Raw genomic sequence first — 24,260 nt, 5'->3', positions numbered from 1 at the left:
AGAAGCTGAAAAGCAAAGTGCGTGTTTGTAACAGGGGCAGAAGAACCCAGCTGGGGAAGTGCGGAAATGACGCACATACAGCTGAACTGAGTAAATTCACAAAACACATCGAATTATATCCTGACCCCAGTGAAGTCAAAAGCAAAATGACTAGAATGAAGCCAGGATTTCACCCACCATTTATTTAGCAAATTTCACCTCTTTTTGTTTGCAAATCATCCCATATAACTGGCCTGAATTTGCTCTTGGCGAAGTTAACCGGATTCACAGGATTGGGCCTGGATAAGCACCGTTCTCTACCCAATCACAGAGGGGCCTGACCCAGCTCAGTAGAGCAACAACACAGGAAAAGGAGATGCAAGAGCAACAATGGCTGGAGACAGGACCAATGGTTACAGCAGAAGCAGATTACTGCTTCTGTCTTTTGAAACAAAAGAAAAGATTTAATTTTAGCGTGAGCCACACTATTACTATCTTCTACGTTCTAGTGAGTATTTATCCTGCACTGTCTCTTGGGAGCAATTCAGGCTTTTTTAGAAACATATTAACTTTTTTAAAAAGTCCATAGTGGTGGATTTGTATTTACTTTTTTCTGATGGAAAATAGGGCAACAATTATAATCTTGCCCTATGGAACAACATAAAAGATTTAATTAAGTACAATTACTGTCCATAACTGCAAACGGAGGGCAGCAGTGTATTCAGCATCTTAGGAGTATCACCAGTTCTACATAATTAGCCTCTCTCCTTCACACGTATATGTTAAGCAGAACAATTGCTAGGGGAAACAACTTCAAGATGCCACTGAAGTAGAATAACGTTGACGATTCAAGCTCGCCGTGAAAACCAAATACTGGACGAGTAAAAATACAGTTAATCTGGAATGATGCTTCCATAGCACAGCTCTATGAACAAACAGTGCCAAGGAGAGACCAATGATTCCAGTGAAACAATACAGAAAAGACATGCCTACACCCTCCCTTATTGGCGTATGGACTGATGATCTAAGTCTAAGGCTGATTCCAATAGAGTTTGCACCCAGCCACTGAGTCTAAAACAAAAATAACTTTGCAAGAAAGATGCATCTAAGTATGACTTAGAAGCCTGACGCCCATTAGGAAACACTGTCCATCATGCATAACAAAGCTGGTTTTAAATTATATACCTATTATTTGGCCTCTTCCATTCTCATTCACTGCTATACCAGCTGCAAGCCCCTGGAATATATGGTTCCCACTAGAGTAGAAAGAAAGGAAAACAAAGTTAGCTGCCAACGTTGTTGCTCTTTGTATTATATGTTAATCACACACAGATTTGCCCTAACTAGACTTTCTGGGTTAAAGGAACTGATGCAGTAGCCCTTATATCCTTTACACATTATCCAACAGAGAGCGCTTCTGTTCAAAGTGCTACCTGGTTGACTGGCTCTAGGCCGTAGTTCATTTCCTTTTCTTCTTTAATGAGACTGCATCAAGCTGTGTCGTGACAATAAAATGGTCATGTGTAACGAGGGAAAAATAGACGGAGGAGAAGATACATGCAGAACTTATAAGACAACCGAGCTGCAGGTGTTTGGATAACTTTCATGTAGTTCAAAATATGAATTGTAATGCCAATCAAATGGGGGAAAACACACTAAAATACAAAGCATCAGAAGCAACCCTATCATTAGAGACAGCTATTGTTGGAAATGTACATCATATTGCAAGACCCGCTAATATACTTGTTATAAAACATAAAGAAGCCACAAAATTAGGAAACAGCAGGTTTGAAAATGCTCTCAATTCACAGATCTTCATAAATGTAACCCCGCAAACTGCAGTAAAGGGCATCAAATGGGATGATCCTCCATTAGCGGAATACAGAGAGAACCCCCATAACGCACATCAACGCGTCAATGGAAGGCAAAGTAAACTGGAAAAAAATAGTCCAGATTCTGCTTTCCAATGCAAATCCACAATTCAAGTGAAGTCACATGGGTTAGTCCCAGCTGGCAAAGAAGCTGGCCTGATCCATCAAAGCATAACGTGCACATTTTATTTCAAAGCAAAAATAAAAGTCACATATTTTGGCTCAGAAGCACCATGGGACAAATCTTATTGTCATTTACACTCCCGTGATGTTGCGTGAGTGTAAGTAAGGATGGATTTTGGCTCAGTAAGTTGCACTTTAATTGTTTTCAGTTTGCTGTGTCATAAAGAGGAGTGAGGCAAGCAAAAGGGTAAAAACCACGGAGCTGTTTGTTGGAAAGGCAATTACAGTCTGATCCCGCAGACACTTACCCACGCTGTCCCAATAATTTCAACAGGACCCCTTGCACGAGCGAGGATTACTCACGAGAATAAAGGGCCCTACGTCTCACATCTTAGCAACTTTGGGCATAAAAGGCAACGTGCTGAATAGCCCCCCTATTCTCACTGTAAATAAATGAGTTGTGGACATTTGGGATACGTCTCTGAGCATTGCACCATCTCCGTTCGTGTACTGTGCTCCGGCAACAGGTACCATGGGGAGTGCAAAGGCCCAGATCCTCAGAGGTTTGCAGGGCCACATCTGGTTATGGAAATGTATGGTGGGCCATGAATGCTCATGAAACTGGGAGTTGGAGGACGGGAGGGCTCAGGCTGGGGTGCGGGCTCTGGAGTGGGGCTGGGGATGAGGGGTTCAGGGTGCAGGAGGGTGCTCCGGGCTGGGACCAAGGGGCAGCCTCCAGGTGGCGCTTACCTCAAGCAGCTCCCAGAAACAGCAGCATGCCCCCCCTCCAGTTCCTATGTGGACACGCAGCCAGGCAGCTCTGCGTGCTGCCCTGTCCGCAGGTGCCACCCCTGCAGCTCCCATTGGCTGTAGTTTCCAGCCAATGGGAGCTGCAGGGCAGCGCTTGGGGCAGGGGCAGTGTGCAGAGCCCCCTGGCTGCCCCTTCGCATAGGAGCTGGAGTGGTGATATGCCCCTCCTTCCGGGAGCTGTGCAGAATGTAGCAAGACCCCGACCCCGCTCCCTGGCGGGAGCTCAAGAACCAGATTAAAATGACTGGAGGGCCAGTTGTGGCCCCTGGGCCGTAGTTTGCCCACCACTGCTCTACACCCTAAATGGGCAGTGTTTTATAACGGACAGTCTAAGACCACAGGAGGCGCTGAATGATCATATGGACATCTGGCCATTATATATTGAATGTCTCAGTTTGCTCAGTACGCTCAGAGCATGCGTTCATTTACTCCTATTTGCAATTGTATTTGTACTATACAGAGAAGCATCCACATTTTCTCTATCACTAGCGTGTGTTGAGAAAACTGCAGTAATAACATTACAGCATTATGCGTTAGGATCTCTCTGTCCCTGAAATACAATGCAGTGCTCACAGAAGACGCAATATTTAGAGAGCTATTTATATAGAGAGCTGCTGCCACACAACAAAAGGAGAAAGTACCACACCTCCGCCCACAAACAAATACACACACACACATCCACCCAACGATTTAATTCGGTTGTCTTTTCAAAAATGCATCTTCTGTGAGGCGATGCAAACATTTAGAATGATAGCAGCTCATTCGCGGGTATAACTCACTTCAAAATGCACTGGGGAAAATGAACGCCGCCCGAATGTTTTGTTCTGCAGCGGGATAGTATCGTTTAAAACCATTGCTGCTGCTCATTGACGAGCTCTCTGTGCAGGCTCCATGGACAAAGATCAGGCAGCGGAATCTCTCGTCAGTGCCACCTTGTGTCTTTATACTAACGGGCCATGGCCTGCCATTGTTCCATGTACACAGCTGTCTGTTGTCTCTGGCCTTACACTTAGATTACAAACTCTGTCGGGCAAAGATTATCTCTTTGGTAAATGTCTGTACAGTGTCTAGCACAAGGAGGAGGGGAGGGCAATCCTCTAGCTGCTACCACAATACAGATATAAAAAACAACAACAGTCATTGGGGTTAATGGGAGTTTGTATAAAAACAGATGGGTGGTTCATGTGTGACTACTTACCCTTTGCACTGACAGTGCCTACTCTGAGAGGATGGCAATGAAATTTTCAGAGGTGACTATTACTCCTATTTTACAGATGGGGAAACTGAGGCACAGTGTGGTCATTGGCTGGAAAGCTCTGCATCTTGCCAGAAAGCTCAAGACAAAGCCCTCTCTGGTAGGGAGAGCACATGGATAGGCAAGCAAGGAGAAGGGGAGGGAGAGGACATCTACAGAACTCTCGGCTGCAAGGAGGTACGAATGATTGGGGTTATTCAATGGCAACAGGGTTTAAACTGAGCATAAGGTTCCCCATCCAGGGGGAGGCAAGAGCTTCTGGCTGGCTGTTTGCAGGGATGGTGGTTCAGCCCTGTTGGAGAGGGGATGGTGAGTGGAGCCGGGAGGCAGAGACAAAAGCAGAGCCCTTCCATTCTCGTTTGCACACAGGATCAGCACATGGGCTTCGTGGTGGGACAGCTGGAGGTAGAACATCATTAGCAGCAATCGGAGCTTGTGATGTGCATGCAGCATTTGCCAAGAACTCAGTACCTGTCAAACTGCACTGCACTGCCAACAGGCTGCTTTCATCCACCTGGGCTGCCCTCACCGGGTTGTTATGAACTTACTGGATCACGCTTTGAAATATACCGGTGCCGTATCACATCGTTGATCAGCAAACACATCGGCGTGCACCACCGCTGCTTTGGTACCACACTGAGAGTGCGCATACAATATCCGCTTCTCCTCCGAGTCCGCAGAGCAAACTCAGCTCAGGAAGGGAGAATGAATGCAGGAGATGCAAAAAGAATTGTTCCCCTGGGGATCATTTCACTCTAGCCAGGGGAAACGTTCTGGGAAACCCAAGGCCCCTGGGTGCTGTACCAGTAAGTCCCAACAAGGGGCTGGTAGGTTGTGAGTCACCTAAGGCTGACTTGTCACTGCACTTCCCAAGCACCCCCACATGGGCCAAACTGAGGAGACGATCAGTTACGGACCGGATGATTAAACAGCTGCCCAAGAGGTTCAGCTTGTTAAACGCAAGACAGGGGAGCAAGGGAGGCTGGGAGGAAGCGCCAGAGATGCCCCGGATCGCCAAGCGATGAGATCTCTCCCCCTGCGCTGAGGGAAAAGGTAAAAGCCTTATGCTCCGGAGAACAAGCACTTGTGTAGCACATTGGGAATGACGCACACAGCGTTGGACCTACGCAGGAGCGCATGAGGCCTGTTTGCCGCGAGGCGTCCTGGGGGAAGGAACCCTGCCCTATGACATAGAGAACCCGCATTCTCAAAGGAGCAGTTTCATTGATGTCAGCGGCATGACATCCTGGAGCACCTGCACATCAGTGTGATTAAGGGTCCCCCACCAGGGCCAAAATCCCATAGCCTCCTAGCAGTGATGGGTCATCATACAGGATGAAAAGAGCCTCCGCCTGCAGGCAGAGAAGATACGTGAGGCCTTTGGCAATGCTGTGGAATGGGAAAGGGTTACTTCATCTCCAGCATGACATGATCTACTGTGAGAAGCTACAAGCTTTACAGTCATGTATTAATAGTCACCCCTCCAGCGCCTTAGGGTCCGTCTTCACCGCAGTTAGCGCAAGTTAGACTCACTTGAGTGACTCCTCTCTGGTCAACCTCGCTCGCCTGAGAATGGCCTGGCCGCAAGAGAACGCTGGGGCTGCTGGCTCCTCCCTCGGGGGTGCTGCTGAGATTTCTGGGAGCCCACCCCATGGTTTTTTGCGCTGCACTCTGCTGAGCCGCTCTAGGCACTCTTTCCCAGTGAACTGTGCGAGAATTTGTCTGTTGTGTCTGGGCATACCGGAGGAATTATGGGAAGGCACTGGAAGACTTGTAACTCTCAAGTGGAGCTAGCCTGCGTCCACGCTGCAGGGTGGCCGTGTTAGCAGCTGATGAGTTGTGCTAACTCGAGCTGTAGCCGATGGACCAGCCAACTCGAGGGAAAAGCACCACCACACTCGAGTGAAGTGGGGCAGGGGGGTGGGGGTGGATGGGACTCAGGTTAGGGGCAACACTTGAGTTATAACTCAGGTTAACTGTGCAGGGAAGACAAGCCCTGAGATTGTAGCTAGCCCCTCTGCAGCCACCCGGGAGGCAGCAGAGAGCACCTCACAGATTCAGAGGCCAAAAGGGACCATCATGCTCATCATAGCACAGGCCAGAGAACTGCCCCACAATAATTCCTAGAGCAGGAATCCTAGAAAAACACCCAAACTGAAGTTAAAAATTGTCAGGGATGGAGAATCCACCACGGCCCTTGGTAAATTGTTCCAATGGTTAATCGCTCTCACTGATAAAAATAACTTATGCCCGATTTCCAACCTGAATTTGTCTAGTTTCAACTTCCAGCCACTGGATCACGTTACACCTTTCTCTGCTAGACTGGAGAGCCCATTATTAAATATTTGTTCCCCATGTAGGTACTTACATCAAGTCACCCTTTAGCGTTATTTCTGTCAAACTAAATAGACTGAGTTCCTTATGTCTATCACTACAAGGCAGGTTTTCTAATCTTTTAATCATTCTCATGGCTTTTCTCTCCACTTTAGCAACAGCCTTCTTAAACTGTGGGCACCAGAACCGGACACAGCATTCCAGCAGTGGTTGCACCAGTGCCAAAAACAGAGGTAAAAATCTCTCTGCTCCTGCTCGAGATTCCCCAGCTAACGCAATCCTGGGATGCATAAGTTTCTTTGGCCACAGTGTTGCACTGGGACCTCATGGTCAGTGAGCTCCTCAGCCAGCTCTTTTAGAACTCTTTTAAACCCCCACTCCCTCCTTTGGGCAGTATGAGCAAGGGCTGCCCAGAATCATGGTTTCTGCAGTCAGTGGGGCCTTCCCTTGGTGGGAGCTCTTGGGGAAGGGAGAGAGGAAGGTCAGAGTGGGCAGGCATAGCCAGGACTCTGCATACCCCCATGTCCAGCAGAGCGGGTTGTGTGAGGAGTAGGTTGCACCATTGAAGGGGCTGTAGTAAACCTGTTCTCCTCCTTAGCAGAGAAGTGATACTTTGGGAAGCACAGAGCCCTCCGTTACTCTCAGGGGCACCGTGCTGGTGCAGCACCCCTTACAAGGGGCTGTGCTCAACCCGTACAATTTAGCCTAGAGTTTACAAAAAGGAAAATCTATCTACCGACTAGAGAACCTCACCCAGGACCTGCCTCAGTGCCCACCCAGAAAGAGTGATGAGAATCAGCACTGGACCCAGGTACAGAAATCCAAGCCACAAACACAAACTCACCAGAGAATGACCCACTGGGGGCTCTAGGGAGATGTTTAACGTGCTTTGTTCCATCTGGGCTGCATTACTGAGCAGGCTAGCGACTGGAATCCCTGCCTAGAGGCAGAATGCAGGGGCTCAAGGGGGCCAGGGCTATTTTCTCTAAAAGTGGGCATCAGATTGCACTCACAGAACAGTATTTCTCCAAGTGCAGATAAAGCACCGAGGACAACCGGAAACAAGGGCTTTCCCTGCCCTTGGGCACCTGACAGCAGCATTGCCTGGGGCACTGCCCTCCCGTTTTCTGTATGTGCACAGGGAAGTTCCTGTGCTCACGACTGCACAGCTTGAATTCAAAGCAGTCGCTCCAGGCTCAATTACACTTAATGCCTAGTCAGCCCAGCTCAGTTTTGACAGCCGGAGGAAGCCAACCTTGTTCCATGACTACAACAGAAACACAGTGAGCAACGCAAGAAGAACTGAAAAGCTGAAGATATGGTACCCGCATTTGCTGTGCATTTGACGTTTCATGGGAGTCACTGTTACTGTTGAGAAGAATTTTCAAAATCTTGCCCAAGAGATGCATCCAAATGACGTTCAGATGTCCAAAGGGGTAACCCTCTGGTTGTCTAACAGTCACATTTCCCTGCTATGCCGAAATCCAAAGCTCATACAGAAGGGTATTTTTAAAGGTGCAGCCTGGGACCGCGACATTCATGTCCTATTGCCCACATGCGATTCAGTGCCTGAGAAGGGAAACAGAGCTATTCCACTGCAGTAAGAACTTCAAAAGCACCTATGTGATTTAGGAGCATCAGCCCTATTTTCAAAAGCCCCTTGATTATTTCAGACCCTAATCCTCAGAGGCATTTCGGTGCCTAACTCCCACTGAAATCAACGGGTCAGCACCTAGATACCTATGAGGATTGGGCCTTTTGGAGCCTAAATCCTGACTTCAGTGCTTTGGAAAATGGAACATAGGCTCCGAAGTCACTAAGGGCCAGATTTTTAAAGGTATTTAGGCACCAAAGATGCACACAGGTACCTAGTGGGACTTTAAAAAGTGCTAAGGGGCCTAAGGGCATCAAAATCAATGGCAGTGCAGTGCCTAGGAGCTTTGGCTACAACCCTAACGTCTGGAAGCCATCTGTCTGAATTACAGGCAGCCAGTCAGGACAGCTAAAGGGTTTGGAAGACAGGCTAACTCAGTCAATTATTGGCATGGCAATCCCTATTATCTGCATATTTAGAGTCACAACAGGGATAGAGCCAGGGCAGCAGGTTCGGTTTCAGCAGTAGCCAAGGAAGGCTCATTGTCCCACGGCGTTGTGCGAGCAGCACAGAATGACGTGGTTGGTAGGAACAAGAGTGCTTCCAAATGCGGGGGGAATCAAGCATGGTGACTGGTAGGGGAGCGAAGGCAAGGGTTCTTTTAAATTCCCACGGCCTACTCAGCAATGATTGGGCTAGCAATACTGTCTTGTGCAGAATAAAATTTCTTCCCCTACTGGAACCCGAGAGTAAATTATCCCTGCCTCTTCGTTCCCTTTCCTCCTCTCTTGCATCAACAACTGATCTTGATTGCTCTTGATTATAACCTGCTTTAGCAACCTGCCAGTGACACTGTGACTAGGGAGAAAATGAAAGCCACATAATGAATCACTTGCTCTCCAGCCTGTCTTTCTCCAGACTTATTAGCCACATCATCACAAAGACCGGTCCATTTTATAAATTGCTACTTGTCTGATGGAGCACTTCCATAATCCTTTATAAAAGAGACCCCCTCTTGACCCTGGTGTTTTACAGCACAGTAAATCGGTCTTGCACTTGCCAACCCTAGCTCCCATCCTGGAACAAGTGGTTCTGCAATCGAGACTTAAGCATTTTTACAAGTAGCTCAAAATAATACTTTCAGCTCTGCACTCAGCACAGAATGTGGACTAATGAGAAGTTAGTGGGAGTTTTACTTAAATAAGGACTGCAAGATTTGGGCTTAATTATACATATTATTAGCATGAATAATCACATTTTGCCTACTATACATCCCTTGCAGTTACAATTCCGTATAATATTTTTCTTCCCTCCTTGCCTACACTGTTGTGTAGTGTTGCTATGAGCTGTTACATGCTGGCTGGATTCCATCCTAGATTCCACCCCAGAGGGGGCTGCATTTCAACAGTGGCTGAAGTGGTTTAAATAGACTTTGTAATTCAATTTGGGCTCATTCAGGAGAAAGTCACTTTATCTAAGTTCACAGTATGGTTATTACAATTTAAAATACAAAAACCAAATTACTTAAAAGTCGAACAAAGGAGGATCATTAAGTGGTTGGGGGGGGGGAGAGAAGGCAAATGAAGGAAATATGGCAGCTTATTTCACAATGTTAAGTGTTCTAATATTGTATATTGAGACAGCAATTTTCACCCCAACATGCTTTACAAGCTCTGGTCCCTATGTATGAACCGAATAAGAGGAAGGGCTCCCGAAGATGAGGGTAATAGATTCAGACGCAAGTGAGCTGCATTCACTTCCTGATCCTGCTCCAGACTGTGTGCGTGTGTGTGTGTGAGAGGCTGGACAAATTACTTGTTTCTCTGTGCCTCTGTTCCTGACCTCTACACCTGGGAAGATCATTCTTCTCTCATTTACGTGGACTAAGTGCCGCAGGGCAGGGACTGTCTCCCATTCGGTGTGTGTGGTGTCTAACACAATGGGGCCCTGATCTCAGTTAGGATGAGGGAGGCAACCTAGTGACAGGTTTCAGAGTAGCACCTTAGAGACTAACCAATTTATTTGAGCATAAGCTTTCGTGAGCTACAGCTTTTGTGTGACAGAGGAGGTGGAAAAAGCTAATGTACTCAATGCTTTTTTTGCCTCTGTCTTCACAAACAAAGTCAGCTCCCAGACTACTGCACTGGGCAGCACAGCATGGGGAGGAGGTGACCAGCCCTCTGTGGAGAAGGAAGTGGTTCGGGAATATTTAGAAAAGCTGGATAAGCACAAGTCCAAGGGGCCGGATGCGCTGGATCCGAGAGTGCTAAAGGAGTTGGCGGATGTGGTTGCAGAGCCATTGGCCATTATCTTTGAAAACTCATGGCGACCGGGGGAGGTCCTGGATGACTGGAAAAAGGCTAATGTAGTGCCCATCTTTAAAAAAGGGAAGGAGAAGGATCTGGGGAACTACAGGCCAGTCAGCCTCATCTCAGTCCCTGGAAAAATCATGAAGCAGGTCCTCAAGGAATCAATTCTGAAGCACTTAGAGAGGAAAGTGATCAGGAACAGTCAGCATGGATTCACCAAGGGCAAGTCATGCTTGACTAATCTAATTGCCTTCTATGACGAGATAAGTGGCTCAGTCGATGAGGAGAAAGCAGTGGACGTGTTATTCCTTGACTTTAGCAAAGCTTTTGATACAGTCTCCCACAGTATTCTTGCCAGCAAGTTAAAGAAGTATGGGCTGGATGAATGGACTATAAGGTGGATAGAAAGCTGGCTAGATTATTGGGCTCAACAGGTAGTGATCGATGGCTCCATGTCTAGTTGGCAGTTGGTATCAAGCGGAGTGCCCCAAGGGTCAGTCCTGGGGCTGGTTTTGTTCAATATCTTTATTAATGATCTGGAGGATGGCATGTACTGCACCCTCAGCAAGTATGCAGATGACACTAAACTGGGAGGAGTGGTAGATATGCTGGAGGGTAGGGATAGGATACAGAGGGACCTAGACAAATTGGAGGACTGGGCCAAAAGAAATCTGATGAGGTTCAACAAAGACACTTAGGACGGAAGAATCCCATGCACTACTACAGACTAGGGACCGAATGGCTCGGCAGCAGTTCTGCAGAAAAGGACATAGGGGTTACAGTGGACGAGAAGCTGGATATGAGTCAACAGTGTGCCCTTGTTGCCAAGAAGGCTAATGGCATTTGGGGCTGTAAAAGTAGGGGTATTGCCAGCAGATCGAGGGACGTGATCATTCCTCTCTATTCGACATCGGTGAGGCCTCATCTGGAGTACTGTGTCCAGTTTTGGGCCCCACACTACAAGGATGTGGAAAAATTGGAAAGCGTCCAGCAGAGGGCAACAAAAATGATTAGGGGACTGGAACACATGACTTATGAGGAGAGGCTGAGGGAACTGGGATTGTTTAGTCTGCAGAAGAGAAGAGTGAGGGGGATTTGATAGCTGCTTTCCACTACCTGAAAGGGGGTTCCAAAGAGGATGGATCTAGACTGTTCTCAGTGGTAGCAAATGACAGAACAAGGAGTAATGGTCTAAAGTTGCAGTGGGGGAGGTTTAGGTTGGATATTAGGAAAAACTGTTTCACTAGGAGAGTAGTGAAGCACTGGAATGCATTACCTAGGGAGGTGGTGGAATCGCCTTCCTTTGTGGTTTTTAAGGTGAGGCTTGACAAAGTCCTGGCTGGGATGATTTAGTTGGGGATTGGTCCTGATTTGAGCAGGGGGTTGGACTAGATGACCTCCTGAGGTCCCTTCCAACCCTGATATTCTATGATTCTATGATCTCTAGGCTCTACTGCAATATAAATAATAATACTAAATGCAGCCATGTCTGGGGTGGGAGGGCAGCAACCAACCATCCCAACAGCAAGGGACAGGGCCATTCTGACCAAAACGACCAGGGCAAACCTCTGAAGAGAAGAGGACTTGACGAGCTGCATGGCTTTCCATTTCCCCTCAGGAGAGATGTACCATTAGGCTGTGCCCTTTTTCTGCCTAGTGCCCACTGACTCTGGCAGGCGCAGAGTATAGATCCATCCCCTGCCCTACCTTGGAATGCACCAGACGACATTGAAATGCTTCTTACCAGGGAGAGCAGCAAGGTCAAATTTAAGGGGGAGGCCACTCTGGTTAATGTGTGTCACCTTCACCAGGAGCCGTGCACCAGGGGAGTGCACCCTCTCACTCCCATGCGAGGAAACCACCTGTCCAGGCGGCAATGCCCTGCAGGCTCCATGCCCTGCCCTCAGGGGGAACGTTCTGCTTCCCATGCTAGCAGAGTTGCATGCACAATTCGAAGGCAGGATATGACCCAAAGGATATGGCCCATTCATTTGATCAAGGCTAAAAAGATTACTCTCCTGGGGGGAGGAGGCCAGAGCTCACTTTTCAATTCCAGCATCAATGACTAATCAAACCACCCATCTGCTGTGCTTTGACAGCAGGGTTGCCCGGTGGGGGTGCATGAGGGGGCAGAGGAGGATGGACACATAGAGGCTTCAGAACATGATCAGTGTCAGACAAGATGATCACAGCAGTTCCTTCTGGCCTTGGGGAGTCTATGACATGTTTGGGGGGATTTTGCACTGAGTCTGGATCAGTCCCAGCATAGATTAGCACATGATCCAATCTCTGCTCTATGGAGCCAGGAGACACCCTGGAAAACAGCACACGCTGTCCCCCTCCTCACCAGGAGCTATGTACTGCATGTAGGAAGAGTTCATGAAGAACCACAGCCAAAGAATGAAGTCAGCTGAATTCTGCTAGTCTGAAGGAAACCTGCCAGGCTCTAAGAAAAGGAGTACTTGTGGCACCTTAGAGACTAACCAATTTATTTGAGCATGAGCTTTCGTGAGCTACAGCTCACTTCATCAGATGTATACCGTGGAAACTGCAGCAGACTTTATATACACACAGAGAATATGAAACAATACCTCCTCCCACCCCACTGTCCTGCTGGTAATAGCTTATCTAAAGTGATCAACAGGTGGGCCATTTCCAGCACAAATCCAGGTTTTCTCACCCTCCACCCCCCCACACAAATTCACTCTCCTGCTGGTGCTAGCCCATCCAAAGTGACAACTCTTTACATAATCAAGTCGGGCTATTTCCTGCATAGATCCAGGTTTTCTCACATCCCCCCCACCCCCATACACACACAAACTCACTCTCCTGCTGGTAATAGCTCATCTAAACTGACCACTCTCCAAGTTTAAATCCAAGTTAAACCAGAACATCTGGGGGGGGGGGTAGGAAAAAACAAGAGGAAACAGGCTACCTTGCATAATGACTTAGCCACTCCCAGTCTCTATTTAAGCCTAAATTAATAGTATCCAATTTGCAAATGAATTCCAATTCAGCAGTTTCTCTCTGGAGTCTGGATTTGAAGTTTTTTTGTTTTAAGATAGCGACCTTCATGTCTGTGATTGCGTGACCAGAGAGATTGAAGTGTTCTCCGACTGGTTTATGAATGTTATAATTCTTGACATCTGATTTGTATTGATATTCTCTGTGTGTATATAAAGTCTGCTGCAGTTTCCACGGTATACATCTGATGAAGTGAGCTGTAGCTCACGAAAGCTTATGCTCAAATAAATTGGTTAGTCTCTAAGGTGCCACAAGTACTCCTTTTCTTTTTGCGAATACAGACTAACATGGCTCCTCTGAAACCTGTCAATTACTTGTCTGAAGATCGATTGCTTCACTCCCCCCGACTCTGAGTCCAGCTGCCACCTTCTCTGAACAATGCAGCACCGGCAAGCCCGGTTCCCTTTGAAATCAAAGGTCAGCATTAGAGAACTGCACATGGGAGCTGCTGGGGGACAGAGGCAGCCAGAGAAAAGCCCCATGACAGTGATATTTCTGCTCCTTACCTGAGGAAGGAGGTTAGTACATGAAAAACATACAGTGAGGGAGACAAACATGAAAGGAGGGAGCAAGAGAGGTCATTGCTTAATAACATACCTCACAATGGGGTTCCCATTATACAGAATATAAATGCCAGCTTCTTTATTCCCGTAGATCTGATTGCTACGGATGATGCCTTTTCCGTTGCCAAGGACAACAATGCCTGAGCGAAGGCCACTGTGTATCTTATTACACTGCGGTTTCATTTATGCACATGCGGAGAGAATAAAGGCAAAACAGGAAGAGATCACTCAGACAAGTACACGACAGGAGCTTGCAGGAGAGAGATGGGCAGCTTGTATGGAGAGGGATGTGGACAATGGACCCAGTTGCCAGGAGCGGTCAGAAAAACAGAAACCCCTTTAGTAGACCAAAGTCCTGTTCCACTTTTAATTTTCCTGCATGAATTTAGTGCTCACTGAAATAACTTTAAAGCTGCCACACTGGATCAGTCCAATGGTCCATCTAGCCCAGCATCCTGCCTCTCACAGTGGCCAATGCCAGGTGCCCCAGAGGGAATGAACAGGCAATCATTGAGTGATGCACCCCATCTCCCACTCCCTGCTTCTGGCAATCAGAGGTTACAGACATCCAGAGCATGGGGTTACATCCCTGACCATCTTGGCTAATACCCCTCGATGGACCTATCCTCCAGGAACGTATCTAATTCTTTTTTGAGCCCAGTTATACTTTTGGCCTTCATAACTTCCCCTGGCAATGAGTTCCACAGGTTAATTGTGCATTTTGTGAAAAAGCACTTCCTCTTGTTTGTATTAAACCTGTTGCCTATTAAACAGATGCTGGATCTATAACTCTGGCACGACTGGAGTCTACCCAGCTGTTACAGCAGCACTGCAGCCATCTCCACCCTGCCCTGCCAATGGGTCCTGACCCTGGATAGGCCTGGGGCCAGAGGGTCTTCATGCCCATTCTATCCCCAGCAGGCCTGCGGACACCCAACTAGGGTGCCATGCTGGGCAGTGCCTCTCTGTGATGTGCCTACCAGGTCGACCATCACCAAACAGCCAGCGGAGGAGGGGAAAAAACATTGGTCAGCCCTAATATGAATTGTTGGCAGCACCATGGAAGTGAAAGCTCTACATCTCCTGAACCAATCAGGAGCCCTCCCCGCTGCTGGAGAGAGCAGTCCTGTACAGTTGAAATGCAAAGGATTTTGTTTGGTCCATGGAGGGCACGATCTTTGAGTGGAGCAATACACCTGCATGCTTCTCACGCACATACATGGGGCCACCACCTAATCACGACACAGGCAGATGTCCTGCTAGGTGCACTCAAATGGCAACACACTGTCTTTACCGCAACCGGCTCTTTCAGGGGACAAAAACAGAGGGATAAACAGAGCTTGATGAGCACGCTTAGAGCAAGGACGGCGAGTGTGTCAGGCTCAGTCTTCCCGTTTCCTCCATATAAAGATCTCTCCGGCTCTACACAAGAATGTTATACTTCTTGGCAGCCCTGGAACACAGCCCAGGTCAGCCAGCTTTGGTCCTGCATCAACTCAGCTCATTACGTCATCTGAGTGCTCCCTGTAACCAAAGGAGTAGTTACAGCGTGCTGACAGACAGGATAAGAGCCCAATCTAAGCTGATCCCGGGGCAGACAGGGTGAGGGAAGGAAGGACAGAAGAGCTATGGGACAGATTTTCAAAAATGCTCTGTGCCCCACAGCTCCCGCTGAGAACAATGGGGATTCCCCTCTCCCCAGCTGAGAACAATGGGAGCTGTTGGCTGCTCAGCTCTTCCCAATGGGAAGCTCCTGTTTCAAGTGCTGCAGAGTTGCAAAATATTGGACTTTAAACCTGACCTTGGCGCAGGGCTGAATATTACCCATCCTGGGGCTTGGGCCAGCGCAGCCTTGGGGAGGTAATTCAGATTGGAAGCAGTGTTTGTACAGCACGCAGCACACTGGGGTCCAGTCATGATTTAGACCTTTGGGTGCGACTGTAATAACAATGTTTAATAAATAACAACACTGTGGAAGTTGGCTCACGGCAATGTAGGGAGGAAATTCCACATCGGAAGGGCAAGAGGACGCATTACTGGGGCTGGTTGGGGTTTTTCCCCCATTAGTGGCTGCTGCTCAGAGATTTGAAGTTTGAGATTAAACCCCAGGGCAGATGGAACAGTGGGCAGAAGGCAGGTGAGCTGATCCAAAGTGGAAGGTGTAATTTATCACATGACTGCATGATTTATCACATGATTGCACAGGTGACTTCATTGCTATATTTCAATGTCCATTTGATAGGATATTTAGAATGAGGAGAATGCCCTGATGCCCTGTAGGTAATTGTTCTTTCCCTAAGCAGAGCAATTGCAAGGTAGGTGACATTTGGGGGTTATTTAAATAGCCCTATATCCTGTTTGCCTTGAGCCATCATTTCAATGTCAAATGAAATACACTTGTCCAACAGGAGGCCCTCTGAATCAAGCAGATTATTCTGAGGCAGAATTCACTAATGAAGAACTGAAAAGGGTTAGACTTGGGGCAAGAAGCCAAAATCCTTTAGTTCTTAAAGCCCAAGGTGACTCTCCAGGGCAGTTCAGACAGGAATGTTTGGTGCCTGTCTGGCCCCCAAAAAGGAGGAGCTTCAGACAGATCCAGGCTGAGGGAATGTACCTACCAGTATCAAAGGGTTGGCTCCCTTCCGGATATCCACCCCCGCCTCGCAGTTTGAATGGATGTTATTGTCTGCAATCAGACCTCCAGCTGCCAAGCGCAGAAATATCCCTGATGCTTTGCAGTGGTGAATGTCATTCTTCAGCATGATGATCTACAGGGCAGAGGAAAAGCAATTTTAGTCAGTGTGTGTCTGAAGAAGGAACCTCATAGGAAAAGCATAGCTTTAACCTTCTGCCACCTCAGGAGTCCCTGGTGCATGGAAAACTCCCATTGCCTTCAACTACTAGCAGTATCATGTGCTGTGTTATGATGCCAAAAAGTTCATTAGATTCAGACTTTGAGGCCAGAAGGGACCATCGTGATTATCTAGTCTGACCTCCTGACCTCCATCGCAGGCCACAGAACCTCACCCACCCCCTCCTGTAACAGACCCCTGACCTCTGGCTGAGTTATTGAACTCCTCAAATCATCATTTAAAGACTTCAAGTTACAAAGAATCGACCATTTACTCTAGTTCAAACCAGAAAGTGACCCCTGTCCCATGCTGCAGAGGAAGGTGAAAATCCCCCAGGGTCTCTGCCAGTCTGACCCGGGGGAAAAATCCTTCCTGACCCCAAATGTGGTGATCAGTTGAACCCTGAACGTGTTGGTGAGACCCACCAGGCAGACACCTGGGAAAGAATTCTCGGTAGTAACTCAGAGTCCTCCCCACCTAGTGTCCATCACTGGCTGTTGGGGATATTTGTTGCTAGCAGTCATCAATGGGTCACATGCCATCGTGGGCAGTCTCACCATACCATCCCCTCCAGAAACTTCTCAAGCTGAGTCTTGAAGCCAGTTCTCCCCCCACCCTTTGCTCCCCTTGGAAGGCTGCTCCAGAACTGCACTCCTCTGACAGTTAGAAACCTTCATCTAATTTCAAGCCTAAACTTGTTGATGGCCAGTTTATATCCATAAATTCTTGTCAACAAGGCACTTAACTTAAATAACTCCCCACACCCATTGTTGTTTATCCCTCTGATGTATTTATAGGGAACAATTGTACCTCCCCTCAGCCTTCTTTTGGTTAGGCTAAACAAGCCAAGCTCTTTGAGTCTCCTCTCATGAGGTAGGTTCTCCATTCCTCGGATCATCCTAGTAGCCTTTCTCTGCATCTGTTCCAATTGCATTCATCTTTCTTAAACATGGGAGACCAGAACTGCACACACTATTCCAGATGAAGTCTCACCAGTGCCTTGCACAATGGTACTAACACTTCCCTGTCTCTACTGGAAATACCTTGCCTGAGGCATCCTAGGATTGCATTAGCCTTTTTCACAGCCACATCATATTGGCAGCTCACCGTCATCCAATATTCTCAGGTCTTTCTCCTCCTCAGTTGCTTCCAACTGATATGTCCCCAGCTTATAGCAAAAATTCTTGTTCTTAGCCCCTAAGCGCATGACCCTGCACTTTGCACTGCTAAATTTCATCCATTTCCATTACTCCAGTTTTCATGGTCACTGGGGGGAGGGATAACTCAGTGGTTTGAGCACTGGCCTGATAAACCCAGGGTTGTGAGTTCAATCCTTGAGGGAGCCATTTAGGGACCTGGGGCAAAAAACATTGGGGATCGGTCCTGCTTTGAGTGACCTCCTGAGGTCCCTTCCAACCCTGATATTCTGATTCTATCTGCAAATTTCATTAGCACATTCCCACTTTTTGTACATGAATGAAAACATTAAATAAGACTGGTCCCAAGTTCGACCCCATAGGAACTCCACCGGTAACCTCCCCCTCCAGCCAGACAGTTCCCTTTCAAGATGACTCATTGTAGTCTCCCCTTTAACCAGTTCCTTATCCACCTTTTGATTCTCATATTCATCCCCATCTTCTCCAATGTAACTAATAATTTCCCATGTGGAACTGTATCAAATGCCTTCCTGAAATCCAGGGAGATTAGATCCACTGCATTTCCTTTGTCTAAAAAGTTATTTTTTCAAAGAAGGAGATCAGATTGAGCTGGCACAATCTACCTTTTGTAAAATCATGTTGTATTTTATCCCAATTACCGTTTACCTCTATGTCCTTAACTACTCTCTCTTTCAACATTTGTTCCAAGACCTTGCATACAGCTGAGGTCAAACTAACAGGCCTGTAGTTTCCTCAAGCACTTTTTTCCCCCTTTCGTAAAAATAGGAACTATATTAGCAATTCTCCAGTCATAAGGTACAACCCCCGTGTTTTGGATTCATTAAAAATCCTTGCTATTGGGCTTGCCATTTCATGTGCCAGTTCCTTTAATATTTTTGGATGGAGATATCCAGACCCCCTGATTTGGTCCCACTAAGCTGCTTGAGTTTGACTTCCACCTTGGATGTGGTAAGTTCTACTTCCAAATCCTCATTTCCATTAGCCGCCCTGCCACTACCCCTGAGCTCCTCATTACCCTGATTAAAAACTGAGGCAAAGCATCTGTTTAGGTGTTGGGCCATGAATCATAGAATATCAGGGTTGGAAGGGACCTCAGGAGGTCATCTAGTCCAACCCCCTGCTCAAAAGCAGGACCCATCCCCAATTAAATCATCCCAGCCAAGGCTTTGTCAAGCCTGACCTTAAAAACTTCTAAGGAAGGAGATTCCACCACCTCCCTAGGCAACACATTCCAGTGTTTCACCACCCTCCTAGTGAAAAAGTTTTTCCTAATATCCAACCTAAACCTGGATTATCCATGCCTGGATTATCTTTAATCTCCACCCCATCCTCCGGGTTTAGTGGTCCGACTTCTTCTTTCCTTGAAAAAAGAAAAGGAGTACTTGTGGCACCTTAGAGACTAACCAATTTATTTGAGCATGAGCTTTCGTGAGCTACAGCTCACTTCATCAGATGTATCTGATGAAGTGAGCTGTAGCCCACGAAAGCTCATGCTCAAATAAATTGGTTAGTCTCTAAGGTGCCACAAGTACTCCTTTTCTTTTTGCGAATACAGACTAACACGGCTGTTCCTCTGAAACCTTCTTTCCTTGATGTTTCACAGGAGGCAGGGCCGACTGCAAGCCCCTTGTTCACACTGGTGAGCAGTAAATCGCACCCCTAGCCCCACTGACATCAGTGAGCACACTCTTGTGAGAGACTGCTCACCAATGGCAGTTAGTGTTCCCAAAGTGACACACCCCCTCTGTGGTGCAAGAGGCAGAACTTGCAAGAACCCCTTTGCAAGATCAGGGCCTAAATCCAGAGAAGGCTTCTGGACCGGACCTACAGTCTTCATCCATTCAGTATGATAAAACACAGCCATCTTTTCCCATACCTTACTTACAAGTCCTGATATTAGAAGGACTTGGCTGCAGATACTTTACATTCTGATACAAGAAGTGCAGCTGTGTGTGAGGGGAGGAAGGTATCACGTTCATTCGGGGGTCATTCCCGCAGCAGACGGCCAGTGCAAGCTGTATGCAAAGCTAAATGGTACTTACTCCCTCCAACAGGAGATAAGTAGGATCAGCTGATGCATGGGGCTGGGGCTGGGGCTGGCTTCTGCATGGGGCGAGTTTTGTCTTGAATCCCTTCCAGTTTCACTGCTGGATCCCTGGCTCAGGTTTCTGCAAACTGAATGTATGGGTTGCAGCACTTTCCCCAGTGACGTCTGCCCAACGCCACAAGAGATAGCACGTGGCTTGGCAGCCTGCGCAGAAGAGGGCCACTAGATCTGTAATCTCTTTGGAGCAGGCCCTGTTTCACTATGTGAAAGCAGAGCCAATTCTCCATTCAGAGAGTGGGGAAGGTTTAAAACATTGCCCTAAACAGGCTGCGACATCAAGGAATTTGGAAGACATTGTTTATCGTTATTTTTCTTCCAAGCACACTCAAGACCCAACAGAATATCTTCAAATTAATTGCTTTCCGAGAACAAAGGACTTCCCCTTTAGTATCTAAATACATTAGCAAAGCAAGATGCCCCTTGAAAGAAATCACCTAGCCTAGAAGCGAGCTGGGATTTGCACAGGGGACTATTGGGACTGGGAGCCTCCTGCCCACAAAGAGCACTGCCGACCCCGAGTTCAAAAAGCATGAGGTCCTCAGAAATCATGAGATTGACTTAAAAATCACACGCTATTTAAAATGATCCGTTTTGGATCCTTTTGCTTTTCCTGCTGTGTTTAGAGCCTTTAGGAGGTCACATTTTCAAGCCCTCCATCACTACGTGGATTAGACACTTATTTTTTAAAATGAAAGCAAGTCTCACATAATCACGGGACTCCAGGAGGTGAGGCTTTAAGGAAAAAAACACCAAAGTGTGAGACTCAATAAAATCACAAGAGGTAGCAACACTGCCTACATTTTCACTATGCTTTGGGCACCTGATTCCTTCGGGCACCTCTCAATATCTGCTCTGATGGCAGAGAGACCAGTTTACTACCATGGGTTATCATTCCTGAGCTAAACATTTCCTGTCATCCCAGGACTTTAAGATCCTTACCGTGAATTTCTCTCTCTCTCTGTCTCTCTTGTTTCTGTCAGCTGCTCCCTATTTCACTGCAGCAGCTACCGCAATATCATTGAGACAAATCCCACAGCTGCAGGATTAGGGTTTGACTAAGTGTCCTTGCCAGTCAGTTTCCTGCAGGACTGAGACACTCCATGATGGCTACAGATGGTCAATGCGGCCCAGTGGGTAGAGCACTGGTGTGGGACCTAGCAAATCTGCGTTCTATTCCCAGCTCTGCTGGTGACCTTGGTCAAGTCACTTTCCTGCCCTCTGCCTGTTTCCCCACCTGTAAAGTGGGGATGATACTGACCTCCTTTGCAAAGCACTTTGAGAAGTATTGGTGAGAAAAGCTGGATGTTATTAATATCCACACACACAAATAATATTTTAATGGACTCTTTTTGGAAAATCCTGGGCCTGATCCCCAGTTATTCCACTCCTGCACTTGGCTGGTGGTTTCAAGCCACCTTGGTGCTTCCCACATTCTGTGGCCATGCAGGACACAAAGCCTCAGGGCTGCTCTAACTTGTGCACTGCTCCCCAAGGCTCTCTATCAGCCCAGGAGGCACAGAAAAGCCATACTGCAGGGCCCTCTGGTCATGCCCCGGGTCATTTCTCTATGCCAGGGCCTGGGGTGGAGCAGAGATAGAGCCCTTAAGCCAACCAGGGAAACCCCTGCACAGGCTGCATCCATGGGGGGATTTTTCCACACACTTTAAGGCCTTTTTATGCCATCAGAGCAAATTAGCAGCAAACCTGGTCCTCTCTACTCAAGATGCAATGCACAATTCTGGAGATGAGTTAACAAACGAACACCCACAAAACAGTCATCACAGGAACAATAACAGTGTTTAAAATAAAGTATAATGGGCGTGAATGACAAACATTGCCGAGAGCATTCTGCCACATGCAGAAACCCAGAACTAGATTTTGGGTTGTCTGCAAAACAGTCAAGTCAGATCTCATTTGGAGGGATTTTTTTTACATTGTCCATGATCTCCCTTTATTTTAAAGGCAGGATGTGTGGTTTAGTGGTTAGAGTGCCCATTCAGGAACTCTGAAAGCTATTCCCGCCTTTGGCAAGGCACAGGAACACAGGAATTGCCAAGGTCCATCTGGTTCAGTATCCGTCTCGGCCAGTGCCAGAAGCTTCGGACAAAGTAGCAAATGTGAGATAATCTGCCCCACATTAGCTCTCAGCCGGAGTGCTAATAGTTAGAGATTGGTGAGAGTGAAGCAGGAGGTTTTACAGCCTTTCCAAAATGTTTAGTGTTAATTATAACTCTGGATATTCTTGTTATCCACACAAAGTCCAATCCCCAAGCTAAGTTCTTGGCTTCAGCCAGTTCCCCTAGAGGTGAGTTCCACCATCTAAGCATTGTGTCGAAAAACAGTGCTTTTTATCAGTGTTGAATTTGCCACCTGTTAACATGGCGGAACATCCCCCTGTTCTTGTGATAGGACCTTGCTGTGTCACCCCGGGCGAGGTCACCCCATTCTCTCTGCCCCTCAGTCTGTTCCCCCATACGACAGGGTAGGAGCACGTCCCTGCTACCTAGGGTGCTGGGAGACTGTATCCAGAGCAGTGGATAAAAGGGGCTAAGTCCCTGTGGGTACGATTATTGAGTCTCTCGCCAAATGGAGTCTGGTAAGGTCTTTCCTACGGGCCTGTGCCCCTCCCCACCCACCTCTTGCAATGCTCGTGTAAATGGATCATTCTCAAGGGGTGTGCATCAGGCTCGGGGTGGGGGAATGGAATCCTCCCCCCCCCCAAAATCTGGCAACGTGATGGGGGTGCCCCATGTGTATCTCTGATGGAGGCCACTGGCCCCAGACCAGCACAGCTATGACCCTAGAAGCGAGGCTGTGAGGAGAATGCCGAGCAAACGGAAGCAGCACCCAGCCAGGGAAGGGGTGGAGAGGAGAAATGCCCTCTGCCCGCACCCGGAGTAGAGAGACAGAGTGCTGAACGGGACCGTGGAGCCACAAAGCAATCCTGACCAAGGTCTCCCTGGAGATGGTGCATCAAGGCGAGGTGACCTGCACAAAGGTCATGATGTTGGAACTCCTGTGCCAGCTTCATGACTCTATTCATCTGGAGGCTTCTTGGGGGCTCCAGTCTTCAAGGTTGAGAGGTGCTGATGGAGCAGGAGAAGCACTAGGGTCAGAGTCCTCCATCGTGCCAAATCAGAGCAGGGGTGACTAGCCTTGAATACAACGTGCTCTATGTTTTCACTAATATTTCTCATCCGTGCCCTTCCTCTAGTGTGTGCTTAATGCTCCAGATTACATTTCATGGACTTTAACCACATGTTGGATATTGTTAGCTACAGCAGAGCCACACTATGGTAACCGATCTCATGAGACGCAGACAAACACAGCTCAGCAAACCAGGGAGTCATTCACCGAGCTTTCATCAGCTGCTTCTCACCCAGAGTGAGGTGATTCTGAAGTCAGGTTACAAAGCAGAACTTACAACATGCTTGCACACTTCCCTGCTATTAGAGCTACTCTGAAGTTAGAGACCCAAATCCAGACTTGGTAAAAGCGGGCACCCCTCCACTAATAGAGCAGTGCCTGCTTACACCCGTCCCGAATTTGGCCCAGCAATGCACTATTTGCATGCTGTGAAAGTACACCTGCTAAACAAGAGGACACAGAAGGCAGAACACCTGGTATCTAGATGCAGAATCAGCCCAGCAAAATTAAGGCGGATTACCTTTTAATCGCTGCATTGTTTTATTTAAGCAAACAAGTAGTTAAATACTCCTGCAGTTATGGTATTTAATTCTTTCCAGTCAAATGAACCCCTAGCCCCGTGTCTGTTCACGAGAGAGAAATAATCTACAAATTGCTTTCACATATTCCCACTTCAATAAACAACATGGATCAGAAGGTAATTAAATTACACTTCCTTTATTTGCTTGTTCCAAAAAGGTGCTTAATTCAATCTGTTAATTAAACGTGGAGCTAGACTGGCAAGACTAGTCACTTCCCACTGTCCTGGTGGGGAGGGCAAGTTCACCGTGGAATGCCAAGCCCTGCTCAGCAGAGCAGTGGTAACAGGGAGACTTATCCTGTGAGCTAAGCATGGGCACTGCTGAAAGTTGCGCATCTTGTTCAAGGGCTTTGCTGGGCTGGGCTCTGATCCGATGCCCATTAGAGTCAGCGGAGCTGATCCCACGGACACCAGTGGCCACTGGATCAGGCCCTTGGTTCATCCATGCTATAGTGATGGACAGCAGAGAAATCATCATTAATCCAACAAAGGACAAGGACAAGGTACGGATGATACTTCGCTCCTCACCCCACC

At 47.6% G+C, this 24,260-nt stretch overlaps 1 protein-coding gene across 7 annotated transcripts in view; it reads right to left on the bottom strand.

Annotated features, from left to right (window-relative positions):
- Positions 1-24,260, bottom strand: part of FBXO10 (F-box protein 10) — a 69,711-nt gene that overhangs the window by 20,364 nt on the left and 25,087 nt on the right. For all 7 annotated transcript variants that reach the window (XM_075128876.1, XM_075128878.1, XM_075128879.1 and 4 more), the window contains 3 exons: positions 16,481-16,630; positions 13,897-14,033; positions 1,165-1,235 (listed from right to left, as the gene is read on the bottom strand). In XM_075128876.1, coding sequence (XP_074984977.1) covers positions 1,165-1,235; positions 13,897-14,033; positions 16,481-16,630 — 358 coding nt within the window. The remainder of the gene's footprint in view (positions 1-1,164; positions 1,236-13,896; positions 14,034-16,480; positions 16,631-24,260) is intronic.

This window comes from Caretta caretta, chromosome 5, assembly GCF_965140235.1.
Source record: "Caretta caretta isolate rCarCar2 chromosome 5, rCarCar1.hap1, whole genome shotgun sequence".
Classification (NCBI taxonomy): Eukaryota; Metazoa; Chordata; order Testudines; family Cheloniidae; genus Caretta; species Caretta caretta.
Note: the sequence above shows the minus strand (reverse complement) of the source record. Positions and strands in the feature narration are given on the sequence as shown.